The 21,620-nt window shown below is 44.0% G+C and overlaps 1 protein-coding gene across 1 annotated transcript in view; it reads right to left on the bottom strand.

Annotated features, from left to right (window-relative positions):
- Positions 1 to 4,138: 4,138 nt before the first annotated feature.
- Positions 4,139 to 21,620, bottom strand: part of LOC142920805 (gap junction gamma-1 protein-like) — a 29,980-nt gene continuing 12,498 nt past the window's right edge. The window contains exons 2-4 of the mRNA XM_076062890.1: positions 11,813 to 12,144; positions 9,903 to 10,361; positions 4,139 to 5,221 (exon numbers count right to left, since the gene is read on the bottom strand). Of these exons, the coding sequence (XP_075919005.1) occupies positions 5,017 to 5,221; positions 9,903 to 10,361; positions 11,813 to 12,114 (966 nt within the window). The 5' untranslated portion in view covers positions 12,115 to 12,144 and the 3' untranslated portion in view covers positions 4,139 to 5,016. The remainder of the gene's footprint in view (positions 5,222 to 9,902; positions 10,362 to 11,812; positions 12,145 to 21,620) is intronic.

The raw sequence follows: 21,620 nt of genomic DNA, 5'->3' as shown, positions 1-21,620 counted from the left end.
AAGTGTGTGTTTTGGAAGTAACCTGTACAGATAACTCAGGTGAGACTCATTGTTCTTGTCATACAGGTCAAAGGGTATTTTGTGTTTTCAGGAAGCTTCTCCCTCTGGAGCAACTCATTGTCTTTGAAATAGGGAGCACACTCGGATCATTAATCAGTTACATGGCATACCTCTCAAAGGTTACACGTAGAGGAGATTCATTCTCTACAACACAAATTGTAGTTTTGTATTACGTGTTGACGTAGATTTTGTCGAACTAGGACTAGAAATGCTCCTTGCTGATTAACGTCTGGATGTTCACAACCAAGGGTTGAAGCAAGGCTGACCGCCTGTGGCGCCCCTCACAACCATTTGCGGCCTTGGGCCAGGAAAGTCACGAAAAAAATTGCACAAGAACGACGCATCCACGCAAGCTCCCAATGCTCCGTTTTGAAGTTTGAAAATGAAACAACTTTGAATTGTATTATGTTTTGAATTAAATAATTGTATTTCTTCATTAACAGCTTATTCATTGAAAACGATATTTCGTGTGAATTTTCTCTCGTCATTAAGTAGATGGCTTTGCCAGGGGTTCCGTTCGATGCGGACTTTCACCTGGTTGGGATCGCGGGATCGAGATGAGGCGACACAAAGCTTGCCGTGCGAGAAGACCGTCGTCTGCAGATCGATTTCAACACGATTGAACGTCTGTCCCTGCGCCTCCGTCGTTCATGCAGGGGGCGCGTAGGTTTGCAGCACCCCATGCATGAAAATGACGGAACGTGCAGTGTTCGTCACGAAGTTGTGCATAAGCGCCATAACAAGGCACTGTAAGCTGACCTGCCACCACATTCACGGGTCAACGGGGCAGCCGAGAGAGAGCGCGGTGCGTAGGGGTCGACCAAAGGTTAAACCCCCGCCCCACCCCCCCGTGATCGGAGACTGACACCCCTGACCCCCCACCCGTCCCTAAGGCCCCTTAAGACCTTTCAGAAGGTTCAGGAGGGGAGGGGTGACCCCGACCTGGGGATAAAAGGCCGGCCCTCTGGACGGGCCGAGGCAGTGTTCACTAACTCAAGCCTGAAGACATCCGAAGACCTGAAGACTGGACCGGCACCCGGGGACCCTCATCCGAGGCTCTTGTTAGAGCCGGGTTGTAGCTGACCAGAAGTGGCTCGGACACCCTGGGACCCTTCCCAGGCTCTAGCCAGAGCCAGGTTGTAGCAGACCAGAGGTGAGCTCCCGTACCCTGGCTAGGACAGGTCGTCCAGTCTTCCCTTAACGCCGGGCTAAGGGACCCGTGGGTAGCAGAGCCCGGATTGTGCAGGCTGCGATAGAAGGGAGTCTGTCACTCCCGTAGGCGATCGGGTGGAAGGGGACGTACCCCTTCGTGTTTCAGTAGTGTGTAGAGCCGAGTTCGAAAGAGTTATAATAAATGTGTTGCCTCAACCAGATGTCTCCATGTGGTTAGTTAAGGACACAACACTTATATACAGTGAGGGAAAAAAAGTATTTGATCCCCTGCTGATTTTGTACGTTTGCCCACTGAAAAAGAAATGATCAGTCTATAATTTTAATGGTAGGTTTATTTGAACAGTGAGAGACAATAGCAACAACAAAATCCAGAAAAACGCATGTCAAAAATGTTATAAATTGATTTACATTTTAATGAGGGAAATACGTATTTGACCCCCTCTCAATCAGAAAGATTTCTGGCTCCCAGGTGTCTTTTATACAGGTAACGAGCTGAGATTAGGAGCACACTCTTAAAGGGGGTGCTCCTAATCTCAGCTTGTTACCTGTATACATAAAAGACATCTGTCCACAGAAGTAATCAATCAATCAGATTCCAAACTCTCCACCATAGCCAAGACCAAAGAGCTCTCCAAGGATGTCAGGGACAAGATTGTAGACCTACACAAGGCTGGAATGGGCTACAAGACCATTGCCAAGCAGCTTGGTGAGAAGGTGACAACAGTTGGTGTGATTATTCGCAAATGGAAGAAACACAAAAGAACTGTCAATCTCCCTCGGCCTGGGGCTCCATGCAAGATCTCACCTCGTGGAGTTGCAATGATCATTAGAACGCTGAGGAATCAGCCCAGAACTACACGGGAGGATCTTGTCAATGATCTCAAAGCAGCTGGGACCATAGTCACCAAGAAAACAATTGGTAACACACTATGCCGTGAAGGACTGAAATCCTGCAGCGCCCGCAAGGTCCCCCTGCTCAAAAAAGCACATATACATGCCCGTCTGAAGTTTGCCAATGAACATCTGAATGATTCAGAGGACAACTGAGTGAAAGTGTTGTGGTCAGATGAGACCAAAATTGAGCTCTTTGGCATCAACTCAACTCGCCGTGTTTGGAGGAGGAGGAATGCTATGACCCCAAGAAGAACACCATCCCCACCGTCAAACATGGAGGTGGAAACATTATGCTTTGGGGGTGTTTTTTTCTGCTAAGGGGACAGGACAACTTCACCGCATCAAAGGGACGATGGACGGGGCCATGTACCGTCAAATCTTGGGTGAGAGCCTCCTTCCCTCAGCCAGGGCATTTAAAATGGGTCGTGGATGGGTATTCCAGCATGACAATGACCCAAAAAACACGGCCAAGGCAACAAAGGAGTGGCTCAAGAAGAAGCACATTAAGGTTCTGGAGTGGCCTAGCCAGTCTCCAGACCTTCATCCCATAGAAAATCTGTGGAGAGAGCTGAAGATTGAGTTGCCAAACGTCAGCCTCGAAACCTTAAGGACTTGGAGATCTGCAAAGAGGAGTGGGACAAAATCCCTCCTGAGATGTGTGCAAACCTGGTGGCCAACTACAATAAACGTCTGACCTCTGTAATTGCCAACAACGGTTTTGCCACCAAGTACTAAGTCATGTTTTGCAGAGGGGTCAAATACTTATTTCCCTCATTAAAATGCAAATTAATTTATAACATTTTTGACATGCCTTTTTCCGGATTTTGTTGTTGTTATTCTGTCTCTCACTGTTCAAATAAACCTACCATTAAAATTATATACTGATCATTTCTTTGTCAGTGGGCAAACGTACAAAATGAGCAGGGGATGAAATACTTTTTCCCTCACTGTAAAAGAGTAAAGCCAGTGGGTTTTCAAAGTACCTTCCTTTTACAGAAATACATTTCACGTGAGTCCACCGCATTAAAACAATGCTCAGCTGAGCGGGGTGAGCCACGGGGGGGGGGGGGGGGGGGGGGCACCTTTGTCACGTTCTGTAACTCACGTGACTTCTGCCGCGACAATGTCTGGATGTTTCTCCTGAGGATGACTGCTCGTGTTGTGATCGAAACATCGTGATTTCTTTTTTTATTATTTTATTTTTTCTACCTACGTGACTTTACTGAAAGAACCAAAGAGTATGAAAGACGTCTTGTCTGCTGATATTGTTCATATCCGTGTACATCGATATCCCACATTGCTTACACGTACACACCACACACAATGAAATAAATAGAAACTAGAACGACTTTCGGGGATGGGCAAAGATCGAGGAATCTCTTTCAATGGAGCGAGTTAAATGTGTTCGATTCAACATCTCTCTGTACGTCTGTATCTCTGTTTGCCTCTGTGTCTCTCTCTGCCTGTGTCTCTGTCTCTCTATCTTTCTGTCTCTGTGTTCCTCTTATCTGTGTCTGTCCACCTGTCCTGTATGTCTGTGTGTCTGTCTAAAGCACAGCAAGTTGGCACAGTAGGGGGCACAGGTGGTGCATCAGCCAGTCATCTCAGTCATCTCAGTCAGTCGACCAGTGGCACCTGGGTATGCCCCGTGACATGCCAGCGGGCATTCGACACTTCACTTGGCCTCAAGGTGCACATAGCCTGGCACAAGCGTCGTGGTGACGTCATCACCACTTAGTGACCAATGGCGGTTGTTGTTGACTATCATAAACTAAAATAATAAACCACTAATGTAGACTGTAGCCTGCTATCAAAGCAATTTTGCTGACGGTTTCCATCTGAAGACGGAAGCTTGTGTTGCCTCCGAAACGTCGTGATTTAATTTAGTTTTCATTTATTTTATTTTACCTACGTGTCTGTGTTTAGTGGGGGTGTGCGTGTGTTTAGTGGGTGTGCGATTGATCACATTAAACTTACTCAATTAGCATCAATTAACATGAAATACACAATAATAATTTACATTTCCCAATTTTATTGAATATTTTTCTGAAAAACAATACATACAACACTGTGTCACCTCAGTTTAACACGTAGGCTTTCGCGACCAATATTATTCATAATAAAGGTTTTTGGGTTAGATCGCGTTTATTTATAAATGTGTCGTAACCCTCCACCACCCGACACGGCCAATCAGCAAAAAAAAGTGTCACGTTGACAAAAGACAAATAATTCACTACTTCAGCCCCCCGGTGTGTTGAAGAGTTAATCCACATTTACAGTTTGAGTACGACGTTTCGCTGGTAAATACATCCAGCATCATCAAGCAATTCGCCAGAATGGTAAAGCCCTCGCTTGCTCCCGGTTTTTATATAGAGCAGCAGGGTGACGTCATCACTTAACTCATATCAGGTGCATTGATTAGAGGCGGAGGGGGGGGTATTGTAATTATATAATCGATTAGTAATCAGTCATTGGTTATGATTAGTAATGAGTTGTAGATTAGTAATTCTTTAAATGTAATGTGTATTATTTAATAATACGCTTCCAGGCCGCACTAAGCCGGTAGCTGTCAGAGCGATTAAAGTTATTCTTGTTCCTCTCAATTTCAATGGATTCTCTAATTAGTCTTTGCCAGTAATAATTCGTTTTACACACCACTGCAACATTGTCAAAATCAATTGAGTGTCCTTGTTGACAAGCATGTTCTGCCACTGCCGACAGTTGTGTTTGAGATAATTTAATATTTCTCTGATGTTCTTTTAGTCTTACGCTGATGTTACGTCCCGTCTGCCCAATGTAGCAGCTGCCACATAAACAATTAATCCGATATACACCTTCGTTGATAATTTAGGTAATGCGATAACTACGCCCGAGAGTAAAACCATCCCGCTAAATCAAGACGTGCAGGTCGTGGGGCGCGTCCACGCCGTGGGAGGCGCCGCCAGCGGCCTGCTCGGGGGGCTCCTGGTGGGCCCTCGGCGTCGCCCCCAGCTCCGTCTGAAGCTCCTGCACCTCGTCACGGAGCTGCCACAATTCCGATGGTGACGTCGCTCTGGGCCCCGCCGTGGACTCCGGCTCGCCGGCATCTGCCACCCTAGAAACGAGTCGAATTTCAATAAGAGTATTTTCATTAACAAAAAATATATATACACTCTCCATGATAGAGGGTTTTTTGGTTATATCGCATGTATAGTGCAGTGTATAGTGTAGTATAAAGTGCAGTGTATAGTGTAATGTATAGTAGTATAAAGTGCAGTGTATAGTGTAGTGTATAGTAGTGTATAGTGTAGTGTATAGTGTAGTGTGTAGCGTAGTGTATAGTAGTGTATAGTGCAGTGTATAGTGTAGTGTATAGTGCAGTGTATAGTGCAGTGTATAGTGTAGTGTATAGTGCAGTGTATAATGTAGTGTATAGTGCAGTGGATAGTAGTGTATAGTGTAGTGTATAGTGTACTGTAGTGTGTAGTGTAGTGTATAGTGTAGTGTATAGTGTAGTGTATAGTGTAGTGTATAGTGCAGTGCATAGTGTAGTGTATAGTGCAGTGGATAGTAGTGTATAGTGTAGTTTATAGTGTACTGTAGTGTGTAGTGTAGTGTATAGTGTAGTGTATAGTGTAGTGTATAGCGGAGTGTATAGTGCAGTGTATAGTGTATAGTGTAGTGAATAGTGCAGTGTATAGTGTAGTGTATAGTGCAGTGTATAGTGTAGTGTATAGTGCAGTGCATAGTGCGGTGGATAGTGCAGTGCATAGTGCAGTGTATAGTGCAGTGTATTGTAGTGTATAGTGTAGTGTATAGTGCAGTGTATAGTGCAGTGTATAGTGTAGTGTATAGTGCAGTGTATAGTGCAGTGTATAGTGCACACAACATCTATATACATATTCTTAGCTCTTTCGGTAAAGTCACGTTGAAGGGAAACAATAAAATAATAAAAAATATATATAAAACAATAAAACCGGATTCCCACCACCATCCATCACAGAAGAATTCTCTCATCAAGACTCTGTAACATAGAGCCCAATGCATATCCGACCAGGAACACATAGTCAGTGAACTCAAGCACGTACACCAAGTTCTTAAGGCTAATGGTTACTCCGACTATACAATCCGCAAAGCTATCACTCAAACCATGAAGGACCCTCTTGAGGAGCCTTTCAAAACCACCACTTTACCCTACATTGCGGGGATCACAAAAAAGATCTCTAAAATCTTGAATAAACACAAGATCCAGGTCCGTTTCAACACATTACATAAAATCCGTGATCTGGTTCCATCTGTAAAAGAAGTGATTCCGGACATACAGTACCCTGGTGTCTACAAACTAAGTTGCCTCTGTGGTAGTAGTTACATTGGAGAAACCAAACGCCACGTCTCGGACCGCATCCGTGAACACAAAGCAGACCTTAAACACCGTAGGACCAACACCTCGGCCGTGGCAGATCATTGTTATAATTCAGTAGGCTCACATGACATTGACTTTTCCAAGACAGAGGTTCTTTGTAAGCCATCTGGCTACCATGAGAGATTCGTTCATGAGGCTATCCACATATACAAGCACAGAGACAATTCCAACCGAGAAGATGGATTCTGGCTTAGCAATCATTGGAAAGATTTGATTAACCATTTCAGGTCTTAATTGATTGTTCACGCTTACAGTGGCTTTCAGACAGCATACATTAATTTTTCGCCTCCCCCCTCCTCTTTTCAGAACATAGATGGACTCGTCCTTCTAAATAAACTGCCAAATCGCTGCGCTTGGCGCTGACGTTTTTTAAAAATAAATAAACACACTGTAAAAAATAAATTAATTAATGCAAACCGACACACCTGATGACGACCGTTTGTGTTATGGTCGAAACGTCGTGAGAATTTTTATTGTTTTATATATTTTATTATTTTATTGTTTCCCTTCAACGTGACTTTACCGAAAGAGCTAAGAATATGAATTACTGCAGTCACGAAAGCTTTAAATCAAAATCTATATACATAGCTATCAACACATACACTACACACGCAACATCGATATACATAGCTATCAACACATATACTACACTATAAAATATACACAATATATATATAGCTATCAACACGTACACTACACTATACACTACAAACACAACATCTATATCCATAGCTATCAACACATACACTACATTGTACACTACACTATAAACTACACACAACATCTATATACATAGCTATCAACACATACACTACACTATACAGTATACACTACACACACAACAGCTATATACATAGCTATCAACACATACACTACGCTATACAGTATACACTACACACACACCATCTATATACATAGCTATCAACACATACACTATACACTACACGCAACATATATATAGCTATCAACACATACACTACATTATACACTACACTATACACTACACACAACATCTATATATATAGAGATCAACATATACACTACATTATACACTACACTATAAACTATACACAACATCTATATACATAGCTATCAACACATACACTACACTATACACTACACACAACATCTATACATAGCTATCAACACATACACTACACTATACACTACACTATAAATTACAAACATCTATATACATAGCTATCAACACATACACTACACTATAAACTACACACATCTATATACATCGCTATCAACACATACACTACACTATACATTACAAACACAACATCTATATACATAGCTATCAACACATACACTACACTATACACTACACTATAAACTACACACAACATATATACATAGCTATCAACACATACACTACATTATACACTACACTATACACTACACACAACATGTATATACATAGCTATCAACACATACACTACACTATACACTACACTATAAACTACACACAAAACATCTATATACATAGCTATCAACACATACACTACACTATACAATACACTATAAACTACACACAAAACATCTATATACATAGCTATCAACACATACACTACACTATACACTACACTATACACTACACACAACATCTATATATATAGCTATCAACACATACACTACACTATACACTACACTATAAACTACACACAAAACATCTATATACATAGCTATCAACACATACACTACACTATACACTACACTATAAACTACACACAAAACATCTATATACATAGCTATCAACACATACACTACACTATACACTACACTATGCACTACACACACAACATCTATATACATAGCTATCAACACATACACTATACACTATACACACAACATCTATATACATAGCTATCAACACATACACTACATTATACACTACACTATACACTACACACAACATCTATATACATAGCTATCAACACATACACTACACTATACACTACACTATAAACTACACACAACATATATACATAGCTATCAACACATACACTGCATTATACACTACACTATACACTACACACAACATCTATATACATAGCTATCAACACATACACTACACTATACACTACACTATAAACTATACACATCTATATACATAGCTATCAACACATACACTACACTATACACTACACTATACACTACACAGACAACATCTATATACATAGCTATCAACACATACACTACACTAAACACTACACTATAAACTATACACAACATCTATATACATAGCTATCAACACATATACTACATTATACACTACACTATACATTACACACAACATCTATATATATAGCTATCAATACATACACTACACTATACACTACACTATAAACTACACACAACATATATACATAGCTATCAACACATACACTGCATTATACACTACACTATACACTACACACAACATCTATATACATAGCTATCAACACATACACTACACTATAAACTATACACATCTATATACATAGCTATCAACACATACACTACATTATACACTACACTATAAACTACACACATCTATATACATAGCTATCAACACATACACTACACTATACACTACACTATAAACTATACACAACATCTATATACATAGATAGCAACACATACACTACACTATAAACTATACACAACATCTATATACATAGTTATCAACACATACACTACACCATACACTACACTATAAACTACACACAACATCTCTATACATAGCTATCAACACATACACTACACTATAAACTACACACATCATCTATATATATAGCGGTTGGGGAGCTGACGGAACCAATATTATTTCCCTTCCACGTGACTTTAGCGAAAGAACCAAAAATAAGAGACAGCTTTGTTTAGAGCCTAGTCTCAAACAGTGTTAGATGAGAGGACAATGCCACTACGAAGACATTGACAGCTCGGGGTGAGACACACGAGGCTCTAAAGAAAGCTGTCTCTGGTGTGGAACAATCAGTTTCAAAGACAATGCATCATCATCATCATCTCGTAGACTACCAGAGCATGTTTTTTTTCTGTTTGCATGTTCATTACAAGTACCGTGTGTGTGGCCAATGCAGTGAGATGATTCCTTGCAAGAGGTTTACGTTTGGTGTTATCATGTTCACACAGCTGTTTTATTTCTAGAAAAGGGTCAAACATATTCTTATATTTTGTTACTGGCAAGGGAGGTCCCATGATGTTTTTTGCTGTTGTCATCATCGGCGAAACGGCACGGAAACTCGAATTGTCGGCGTAGTTGGGGTCACTCTCTGACACACAGCCGGCGAGTGTCGAGCCGGTAGCGACCCGGCACGTTTAGTTTACGTGACGCAATGCCAACCGAGCCGGCGAGGCCCCCCACCTGCTCCGTGGCCGGTGCCTCCCGCTCAGCGAGTCGTGGATGGCGCCCAGCCCCAGGTAGGCAATCTCGGACAGTTGGAGCAGGAGGCTGAGACCGGCGACTGCGTACATGACCAGAAGGAAGACGGTCTTCTCCGTGGGGCGCGACACAAAGCAGTCGACGCTATTCGGGCAGAGGTCACGGACGCACTTGAAGCGCGGGGCCACCTCCAAGCCATACATCAGGTACTGCCCCACCAGGAAGCCAACCTCGGCCAGCGTGCGGGCCAGCAGCTGGAGGGTGTAGGCCACCATCAGGCCGTCCGTCTTGATCCACCACCGCTCGTTGTGCTGCTTCCCCTTGCCATCTTCTTCACCCTCCACCTCCTCCACCTCCTCTTTCTCCGTGCATTCAACCACGCGGTCGGGGCCGCCGGCTCGCTTGGCTCGCTTGGTTTGTTCGTCTCGCTTGTACTCGATCCTACCACGACAGAGAGCGGCGGCGTTTAAGTTTCACCCCTCGGTGTGAAACGTCGCGAGCAAATGGAAATATGCGCTCGCTATGAAACGCGACATTACGACGAACAGCGACAGCTACGAGGCTGTCCGGGATTCCACTTTCACTTCTGATCGTCGCCTCTGAGAGACCACTTAAAGTGTCCGTGCCGGTGGCAATGATCTGAATCGGTCCTGGGCCTACCCTAGGTCGACTCAGCCTCGAATGAGTAGCTGATGCGATTTGTAAAAACTTTGCCAACTGGGGAGAAAAATGCAGCCCGGCGTGGCTTTGGCCATAGACCCCCCTCGTGTGCTTTGAGGCGCCGCTCACGAGCAGCGCTTATCCCGACAGCCTGTGAAGGCTACATGGGGGATTTTTGTCTTTGTGCGCATGTGGCCCCGTGCGCGTCCGCGTGTGTCTGTGTGTGCGTGGCCTTACCGTGCACGTAGCCTGGCACAAGCACCGTGGTGACGTCACCACCGCTTAGTGGCAAATGGCGGTTGTTGTTGTGGATGTCTGTGCGCTACAAGCAAGCCAGCATCGGGACTCGAGGTAAGTGAAAATATTTACCTTCCTTTATTTTACGCTTTATTTACTACTAGCGGGAAGCATCCGGCGTTGCCCGGGGGAAAAAAATATTGAAAAACTTATCAAAACTTAAAAACATAACATATACAAATAAAAAAATAAACGATGATCGTTACCTCATTCATAAAAATTTAAATAAAACCCAACGCGCGGCGGAAAAAAAACGTACGCTCGCGCGCCAAGATTCGATTCTTTAGATTGCGCAAAGGAATCGAAGGTTGTAGATTTCTTTAGAATCGGCCTATTCCCAATTACTCGATACCACAAAAGCTCACCAGATATCGATTCTCGTCACACTTCATCGTCATCCCCCCCCCCCCCCCCCAAAAAAGTGTATTTTTATGTTTGCATGGTGTACAGTCTGGAAAGTACCCACATGGCAAATTTCAAGTGTGTTGCATGTCGGGAAGTACGCTAAACATTTCGAACAGACACACATATTCACAAAATTCCCTATAATAAATATAGATACACTACGCAATTATAATATCGCATGCAGATGTATTATATTTCTTACTGTTGAAGAGTTTAACAATGCTTCCCTTTTTGCTGTTGAACCGCAGCGTATTTCACGACGCTGACCGTGTGCGTGTTTAAACACAGCGCAGATTCGCTCTCCTGAAGTAAACTAGCCGTTCGGACGTACCGACGGGGGGGCTCGGGAACGGAACTCCATTCCTAAGTCAAGGGGAAACCTTGCCGGCCCTTTCACCGTTCAAACTCGTGACCAAATCGACGGCGCAGCCTAATTAAAAAACAAATTAAAACATTTCCAACTGCGGGCAGCCATTCAATTTCCACCGTAGCTCCCCCGCTGTGAAAACTCCCTCCGGGGACCTCCGTACCTGGTGATGCGATGCACTGCAAAGCCGAGGTACAGGATGGTGGGCGTGGCGACCGCGATGCTCTGGAACACCCAGAAGCGGACGTGGGAGAGCGGTGCGAAGCTGTCGTAGCAGACGTTCTCGCAGCCGGGCTGCGCCGTGTTGCACGCGAAGCTGCCCTGCTCGTCGTAGTAGATGGACTCGCCGGCGACCGTCGTGAGAACGATGCGAAAGATGAGGAAGGTGGTGATCCACAGCTTGCTCAGGAAGGTGGAGTGCCGATCAACCTTCTCCAGCAGCTGCGTGAGGTAGCCCCAGCTCATCGTGGCCGCCGGTCAGATGCAGCAACGCCGCTGCGGGGAAATGTTCGCACGAGTTTGTACATGCACTACTCTACTTACAAACCTTCAACTTAAAGACTTTTAGAGATAATACAAAAATCTATCCCGTTTGTCCAGTTGCCCGTTTGGAATGAGAGTCGTAAGTTCAACCTCCACGCACAATAAATGGCAGTGGTGGCATCTACATCGACAGAACGTGAAGAACCATTGGCAACTACATCTGTAGAACGTGATGAACCAGTGGCATCTACATCTGCAGAACAAGAAGAACCAGTGGCGTCTAGATCTGCAGAACGTGTAGAACCAGTGGCATCTAGATCTGCAGAACATGAAGAACCAGTGGCATCTACATCTGCAGAACGCGAAGAACCAGTGGCATCTACATCTGCAGAACGTGAAGAACCAGTGGCATCTACATCTGCAGAACGTGAAGAACCAGTGCCGTCTACATCTACAGAACGTGAAGAACCAGTGGCATCTACATCTACAGAACGTGAAGAACCAGTGGCATCTACATCTACAGAACACGAAGAACCAACGGCATCTACATCTGCAGAACGTGAATAACCAGTTACATCTACAGAACATGAAGAACCAGTGGCATCTACATCTACAGAACGTGAAGAACCAGTGGCATCTACAGAACGTGAAGAACCAGTGGCATCTACATCTACAGAACGTGAAGAATCAGTGGCATCTACATCTGCAGAACATGAATAACCAGATAACCAGTTGCATCTACATCTACAGAATGTGAAGAACCAGTGGCATCTACATCTACAGAATGTGAGGAACCAGTGGCATCTACATCTGCAGAATGCGAAGAACCAGTGGCATCTACATCTGCAGAACGTGAAGAACCAGTTGCATCTACATCTACAGAACGTGAAGAACCAGTGGCATCATAATCTGCAGAATGCGAAGAACCAGTGGCATCTACATCTGCAGAACGCGAAGAACCAGTGGCATCTACATCTGCAGAACGCAAAGAACCAGTGGCATCTACATCTACAGAATGTGAAGAACCAGTGGCATCTACATCTGCAGAATGCGAAGAACCAGTGGCATCTACATATACAGAACGTCAAGAACCAGTGAAATCTAGAGAACGCGAAGAACCAGTGGCATCTACATCTGCAGAACGTGAAGAACCAGTGGCATCTACATCTACAGAACGTGAAGAACCAGTGGCATCTACATCTGCAGAACGTGAATAACAAGTTGCATCTACATCTACAGAACACGAAGAACCAGTGGGATCTACATCTGCAGAACGTGATGAATCAGTTGCATCTACATCTACAGAACGTGAAGAACCAGTGGCATCTAAATCTACAGAACACGAAGAACCAATGGCATCTACACCTGCAGAACGTGAAGAACCTGTTGTATCTACATCTACAGAACGTGAAGAACATGTTGCATCTACATCTACAGAACGTGAAGAAACCAGTGGCATCTACATCTACAAAACGTGAAGAACCAGTTGCATCTACATCTACAGAACATGAAGAACCAGTGGCATCTACATCTACAGAACGTGAAGAACCTGTTGCATCTACATCTGCAGAACGTGAAGAACCAGTTGCATCTACATCTGCAGAACATGAAGAACCAGTGGCATTTAAATATGCAGAACACGAAGAACCAGTGGCATCAACATCTACAGAACATTGAAGAATCAGTGGCATCTACATCTGCAGAACGTGAAGAACCTGTTGCATCTACATCTACAGAACGTGAAGAACCTGTTGCATCTACATCTACAGAACGTGAAGAAACCAGTGGCATCTACATCTACAGAACGTGGAGAAAAAGTTGCATCTACATCTACAGAACATGAAGAACCAGTGGCATCTACATCTGCAGAACGTGAAGAACCAGTTGCATCTACATCTGCAGAACGTGAAGAACCAGTTGCATCTACATCTGCAGAACATGAAGAACCAGTGGCATTTAAATCTGCGGAACACGAAGAACCAGTGGCATCTACATCTACAGAAAGTGAAGAACCAGTTGCATCTACATCTACAGAATGTGAAGAACCAGTGGCATCTACATCTACAGAATGTGAAGAACCAGTGGCATCTACATCTGCAGAATGCGAAGAACCAGTGGCATCTACATCTGCAGAACGCGAAGAACCAGTGGCATCTACATCTGCAGAACGCAAAGAACCAGTGGTATCTACATCTGCAGAACGTGAAGAACCAGTGGCATCTACATCTGCAGAACGGGAAGAACCAGTGGCATCATAATCTGCAGAACGCGATGAACCAGTGGCATCTACATCTGCAGAACGTGAAGAACCAGTGGCATCTACATCTACAGAACATGAAGAACCAGTGGCATCTACATCTGCAGAACGTGAATAACCAGTTGCATCTACATCTACAGAACATGAAGAACCAGTGGCATCTACATCTACAGAACGTGAAGAACCAGTGGCATCTACAGAACGTGAAGAACCAGTGGCATCTACATCTACAGAACATGAAGAACCAGTTGCATCTACATCTACAGAACGTGAAGAACCAGTGGCATTTACATCTGCAGAACGTGAATAACCAGTTGCATCTACATCTACAGAACACGAAGAACCAGTGGGATCTACATCTGCAGAACGTGATGAATCAGTTGCATCTACATCTACAGAACGTGAAGAACCAGTGGCATCTAAATCTACAGAACACGAAGAACCAATGGCATCTACACCTGCAGAACGTGAAGAACCTGTTGTATCTACATCTACAGAACGTGAAGAACATGTTGCATCTACATCTACAGAACGTGAAGAAACCAGTGGCATCTACATCTACAAAACGTGAAGAACCAGTTGCATCTACATCTACAGAACATGAAGAACCAGTGGCATCTACATCTACAGAACGTGAAGAACCTGTTGCATCTACATCTGCAGAACGTGAAGAACCAGTTGCATCTACATCTGCAGAACATGAAGAACCAGTGGCATTTAAATATGCAGAACACGAAGAACCAGTGGCATCAACATCTACAGAACGTGAAGAATCAGTGGCATCTACATCTGCAGAACGTGAAGAACCTGTTGCATCTACATCTACAGAACGTGAAGAACCTGTTGCATCTACATCTACAGAACGTGAAGAAACCAGTGGCATCTACATCTACAGAACGTGGAGAAAAAGTTGCATCTACATCTACAGAACATGAAGAACCAGTGGCATCTACATCTGCAGAACGTGAAGAACCAGTTGCATCTACATCTGCAGAACGTGAAGAACCAGTTGCATCTACATCTGCAGAACATGAAGAACCAGTGGCATTTAAATCTGCGGAACACGAAGAACCAGTGGCATCTACATCTACAGAAAGTGAAGAACCAGTTGCATCTACATCTACAGAATGTGAAGAACCAGTGGCATCTACATCTACAGAATGTGAAGAACCAGTGGCATCTACATCTGCAGAATGCGAAGAACCAGTGGCATCTACATCTGCAGAACGCGAAGAACCAGTGGCATCTACATCTGCAGAACGCAAAGAACCAGTGGTATCTACATCTGCAGAACGTGAAGAACCAGTGGCATCTACATCTGCAGAACGGGAAGAACCAGTGGCATCATAATCTGCAGAACGCGATGAACCAGTGGCATCTACATCTGCAGAACGTGAAGAACCAGTGGCATCTACATCTACAGAACATGAAGAACCAGTGGCATCTACATCTGCAGAACGTGAATAACCAGTTGCATCTACATCTACAGAACATGAAGAACCAGTGGCATCTACATCTACAGAACGTGAAGAACCAGTGGCATCTACAGAACGTGAAGAACCAGTGGCATCTACATCTACAGAACGTGAAGAATCAGTGGCATCTACATCTGCAGAACATGAAGAACCAGTTGCATCTACATCTACAGAACGTGAAGAACCAGTGGCATTTACATCTGCAGAACGTGAATAACCAGTTGCATCTACATCTACAGAACACGAAGAACCAGTGGGATCTACATCTGCAGAACGTGATGAATCAGTTGCATCTACATCTACAGAACGTGAAGAACCAGTGGCATCTAAATCTACAGAACACGAAGAACCAATGGCATCTACACCTGCAGAACGTGAAGAACCTGTTGCATCTACATCTACAGAACGTGAAGAACCTGTTGCATCTACATCTACAGAACGTGAAGAAACCAGTGGCATCTACATCTACAGAACGTGAAGAACCAGTTGCATTTACATCTACAGAACATGAAGAACCAGTGGCATCTACATCTACAGAACGTGAAGAACCTGTTGCATCTACATCTGCAGAACGTGAAGAACCAGTTGCATCTACATCTGCAGAACATGAAGAACCAGTGGCATTTAAATATGCAGAACACGAAGAACCAGTGGCATCAACATCTACAGAACGTGAAGAATCAGTGGCATCTACATCTGCAGAACGTGAAGAACCTGTTGCATCTACATCTACAGAACGTGGAGAAAAAGTTGCATCCACATCTACAGAACGTGAAGAACCAGTGGCATCTACATCTACAGAACATGAAGAACCAGTGGCATCTACATCTACAGAACGTGAAGAACCAGTTGCATCTACATCTGCAGAACGTGAAGAACCAGTTACATCTACATCTGCAGAACATGAAGAACCAGTGGCATTTAAATATGCAGAACACGAAGAACCAGTGGCATCAACATCTACAGAACGTGAAGAATCAGTGGCATCTACATCTGCAGAACGTGAAGAACCTGTTGCATCTACATCTACAGGACGTGAAGAACCTGTTCCATCTACATCTACAGAACGTGAAGAAACCAGTGGCATCTACATCTACAGAACGTGGAGAAAAAGTTGCATCTACATCTACAGAACATGAAGAACCAGTGGCATCTACATCTGCAGAACGTGAAGAACCAGTTGCATCTACATCTGCAGAACGTGAAGAACCAGTTGCATCTACATCTGCAGAACATGAAGAACCAGTGGCATTTAAATCTGCGGAACAGGAAGAACCAGTGGCATCTACATCTACAGAAAGTGAAGAACCAGTTGCATCTACATCTACAGAATGTGAAGAACCAGTGGCATCTACATCTACAGAATGTGAAGAACCAGTGGCATCTACATCTGCAGAATGCGAAGAACCAGTGGCATCTACATCTGCAGAACGTGAAGAACCAGTTGCATCTACATCTACAGAACGTGAAGAACCAGTGGCATCATAATCTGCAGAATGCGAAGAACCAGTGGCATCTACATCTGCAGAACGCGAAGAACCAGTGGCATCTACATCTGCAGAACGCAAAGAACCAGTGGTATCTACATCTGCAGAACGTGAAGAACCAGTGGCATCTACATCTGCAGAACGGGAAGAACCAGTGGCATCATAATCTGCATAACGCGATGAACCAGTGGCATCTACATCTGCAGAACGTGAAGAACCAGTGGCATCTACATCTACAGAACATGAAGAACCAGTGGCATCTACATCTGCAGAACGTGAATAACCAGTTGCATTTACAGAACGTGAAGAACCAGTGGCATCTACATCTACAGAACATGAAGAACCAGTTGCATCTACATCTACAGAACGTGAAGAACCAGTGGCATCTACATCTGCAGAACGTGAATAACCAGTTGCATCTACATCTACAGAACACGAAGAACCAGTGGGATCTACATCTGCAGAACGTGATGAATCAGTTGCATCTACATCTACAGAACGTGAAGAACCAGTGGCATCTAAATCTACAGAACACGAAGAACCAATGGCATCTACACCTGCAGAACGTGAAGAACCTGTTGCATCTACATCTACAGAACGTGAAGAACCTGTTGCATCTACATCTACAGAACGTGAAGAAACCAGTGGCATCTACATCTACAGAACGTGAAGAACCAGTTGCATCTACATCTACAGAACATGAAGAACCAGTGGCATCTACATCTACAGAACGTGAAGAACCTGTTGCATCTACATCTGCAGAACGTGAAGAACCAGTTGCATCTACATCTGCAGAACATGAAGAACCAGTGGCATTTAAATATGCAGAACACGAAGAACCAGTGGCATCAACATCTACAGAACGTGAAGAATCAGTGGCATCTACATCTGCAGAACGTGAAGAACCTGTTGCATCTACATCTACAGAACGTGGAGAAAAAGTTGCATCCACATCTACAGAACGTGAAGAACCAGTGGCATCTACATCTACAGAACATGAAGAACCAGTGGCATCTACATCTACAGAACGTGAAGAACCAGTTGCATCTACATCTGCAGAACGTGAAGAACCAGTTGCATCTACATCTGCAGAACATGAAGAACCAGTGGCATTTAAATATGCAGAACACGAAGAACCAGTGGCATCAACATCTACAGAACGTGAAGAATCAGTGGCATCTACATCTGCAGAACGTGAAGAACCTGTTGCATCTACATCTACAGGACGTGAAGAACCTGTTGCATCTACATCTACAGAACGTGAAGAAACCAGTGGCATCTACATCTACAGAACGTGGAGAAAAAGTTGCATCTACATCTACAGAACATGAAGAACCAGTGGCATCTACATCTGCAGAACGTGAAGAACCAGTTGCATCTACATCTGCAGAACGTGAAGAACCAGTTGCATCTACATCTGCAGAACATGAAGAACCAGTGGCATTTAAATCTGCGGAACACGAAGAACCAGTGGCATCTACATCTACAGAAAGTGAAGAACCAGTTGCATCTGCATCTACAGAATGTGAAGAACCAGTGGCATCTACACCTACAGAATGTGAAGAACCAGTGGCATCTACATCTGCAGAATGCGAAGAACCAGTGGCATCTACATCTGCAGAACGTGAAGAACCAGTTGCATCTACATCTACAGAACGTGAAGAACCAGTGGCATCATAATCTGCAGAATGCGAAGAGCCAGTGGCATCTACATCTGCAGAACGCGAAGAACCAGTGGCATCTACATCTGCAGAACGCAAAGAACCAGTGGCATCTACATCTGCAGAACGTGAAGAACCAGTGGCATCTACATCTGCAGAACGGGAAGAACCAGTGGCATCATAATCTGCAGAACGCGATGAACCAGTGGCATCTACATCTGCAGAACGTGAAGAACCAGTGGCATCTACATCTACAGAACATGAAGAACCAGTGGCATCTACATCTGCAGAACGTGAATAACCAGTTGCATCTACATCTACAGAACATGAAGAACCAGTGGCATCTACATCTACAGAACGTGAAGAACCAGTGGCATCTACAGAACGTGAAGAACCAGTGGCATCTACATCTACAGAACGTGAAGAATCAGTGGCATCTACATCTGCAGAACATGAAGAACCAGTTGCATCTACATCTACAGAACGTGAAGAACCAGTGGCATCTACATCTGCAGAACGTGAATAACCAGTTGCATCTACATCTACAGAACACGAAGAACCAGTGGGATCTACATCTGCAGAACGTGATGAATCAGTTGCATCTACATCTACAGAACGTGAAGAACCAGTGGCATCTAAATCTACAGAACACGAAGAACCAATGGCATCTACACCTGCAGAACGTGAAGAACCTGTTGCATCTACATCTACAGAACGTGAAGAACCTGTTGCATCTACATCTACAGAACGTGAAGAAACCGGTGGCATCTACATCTACAGAACGTGAAGAACCAGTTGCATTTACATCTACAGAACATGAAGAACCAGTGGCATCTACATCTACAGAACGTGAAGAACCTGTTGCATCTACATCTGCAGAACGTGAAGAACCAGTTGCATCTACATCTGCAGAACATGAAGAACCAGTGGCATTTAAATATGCAGAACACGAAGAACCAGTGGCATCAACATCTACAGAACGTGAAGAATCAGTGGCATCTACATCTGCAGAACGTGAAGAACCTGTTGCATCTACATCTACAGAACGTGGAGAAAAAGTTGCATCTACATCTACAGAACGTGAAGAACCAGTGGCATCTACATCTACAGAACATGAAGAACCAGTGGCATCTACATCTACAGAACGTGAAGAACCAGTTGCATCTACATCTGCAGAACGTGAAGAACCAGTTGCATCTACATCTGCAGAACATGAAGAACCAGTGGCATTTAAATATGCAGAACACGAAGAACCAGTGGCATCAACATCTACAGAACGTGAAGAATCAGTGGCATCTACATCTGCAGAACGTGAAGAACCTGTTGCATCTACATCTACAGGACGTGAAGAACCTGTTGCATCTACATCTACAGAACGTGAAGAAACCAGTGGCATCTACATCTACAGAACGTGGAGAAAAAGTTGCATCTACATCTACAGAACATGAAGAACCAGTGGCATCTACATCTGCAGAACGTGAAGAACCAGTTGCATCTACATCTGCAGAACGTGAAGAACCAGTTGCATCTACATCTGCAGAACATGAAGAACCAGTGGCATTTAAATCTGCGGAACACGAAGAACCAGTGGCATCTACATCTACAGAAAGTGAAGAACCAGTTGCATCTACATCTACAGAATGTGAAGAACCAGTGGCATCTACATCTACAGAATGTGAAGAACCAGTGGCATCTACATCTGCAGAATGCGAAGAACCAGTGGCATCTACATCTGCAGAACGTGAAGAACCAGTTGCATCTACATCTACAGAACGTGAAGAACCAGTGGCATCATAATCTGCAGAATGCGAAGAGCCAGTGGCATCTACATCTGCAGAACGCGAAGAAGCAGTGGCATCTACATCTGCAGAACGCAAAGAACCAGTGGCATCTACATCTGCAGAACGTGAAGAACCAGTGGCATCTACATCTGCAGAACGGGAAGAACCAGTGGCATCATAATCTGCAGAACGCGATGAACCAGTGGCATCTACATCTGCAGAACGTGAAGAACCAGTGGCATCTATATCTACAGAACATGAAGAACCAGTGGCATCTACATCTGCAGAACGTGAATAACCAGTTGCATCTACATCTACAGAACATGAAGAACCAGTGGCATCTACATCTACAGAACGTGAAGAACCAGTGGCATCTACAGAACGTGAAGAACCAGTGGCATCTACATCTACAGAACGTGAAGAATCAGTGGCATCTACATCTGCAGAACATGAAGAACCAGTTGCATCTACATCTACAGAACGTGAAGAACCAGTGGCATCTACATCTGCAGAACGTGAATAACCAGTTGCATCTACATCTACAGAACACGAAGAACCAGTGGGATCTACATCTGCAGAACGTGATGAATCAGTTGCATCTACATCTACAGAACGTGAAGAACCAGTGGCATCTAAATCTACAGAACACGAAGAACCAATGGCATCTACACCTGCAGAACGTGAAGAACCTGTTGCATCTACATCTACAGAACGTGAAGAACCTGTTGCATCTACATCTACAGAACGTGAAGAAACCAGTGGCATCTACATCTACAGAACGTGAAGAACCAGTTGTATCTACATCTACAGAACATGAAGAAGCAGTG

The sequence above is a fragment of the Petromyzon marinus genome, unplaced genomic scaffold, assembly GCF_048934315.1.
Source record: "Petromyzon marinus isolate PM22_M1 ecotype Great Lakes invasive population unplaced genomic scaffold, UKy_Petmar_22M1.pri1.0 PM_G_Scaffold_77, whole genome shotgun sequence".
NCBI classification, from domain to species: domain Eukaryota; kingdom Metazoa; phylum Chordata; class Hyperoartia; order Petromyzontiformes; family Petromyzontidae; genus Petromyzon; species Petromyzon marinus.
Note: the sequence above shows the minus strand (reverse complement) of the source record. Positions and strands in the feature narration are given on the sequence as shown.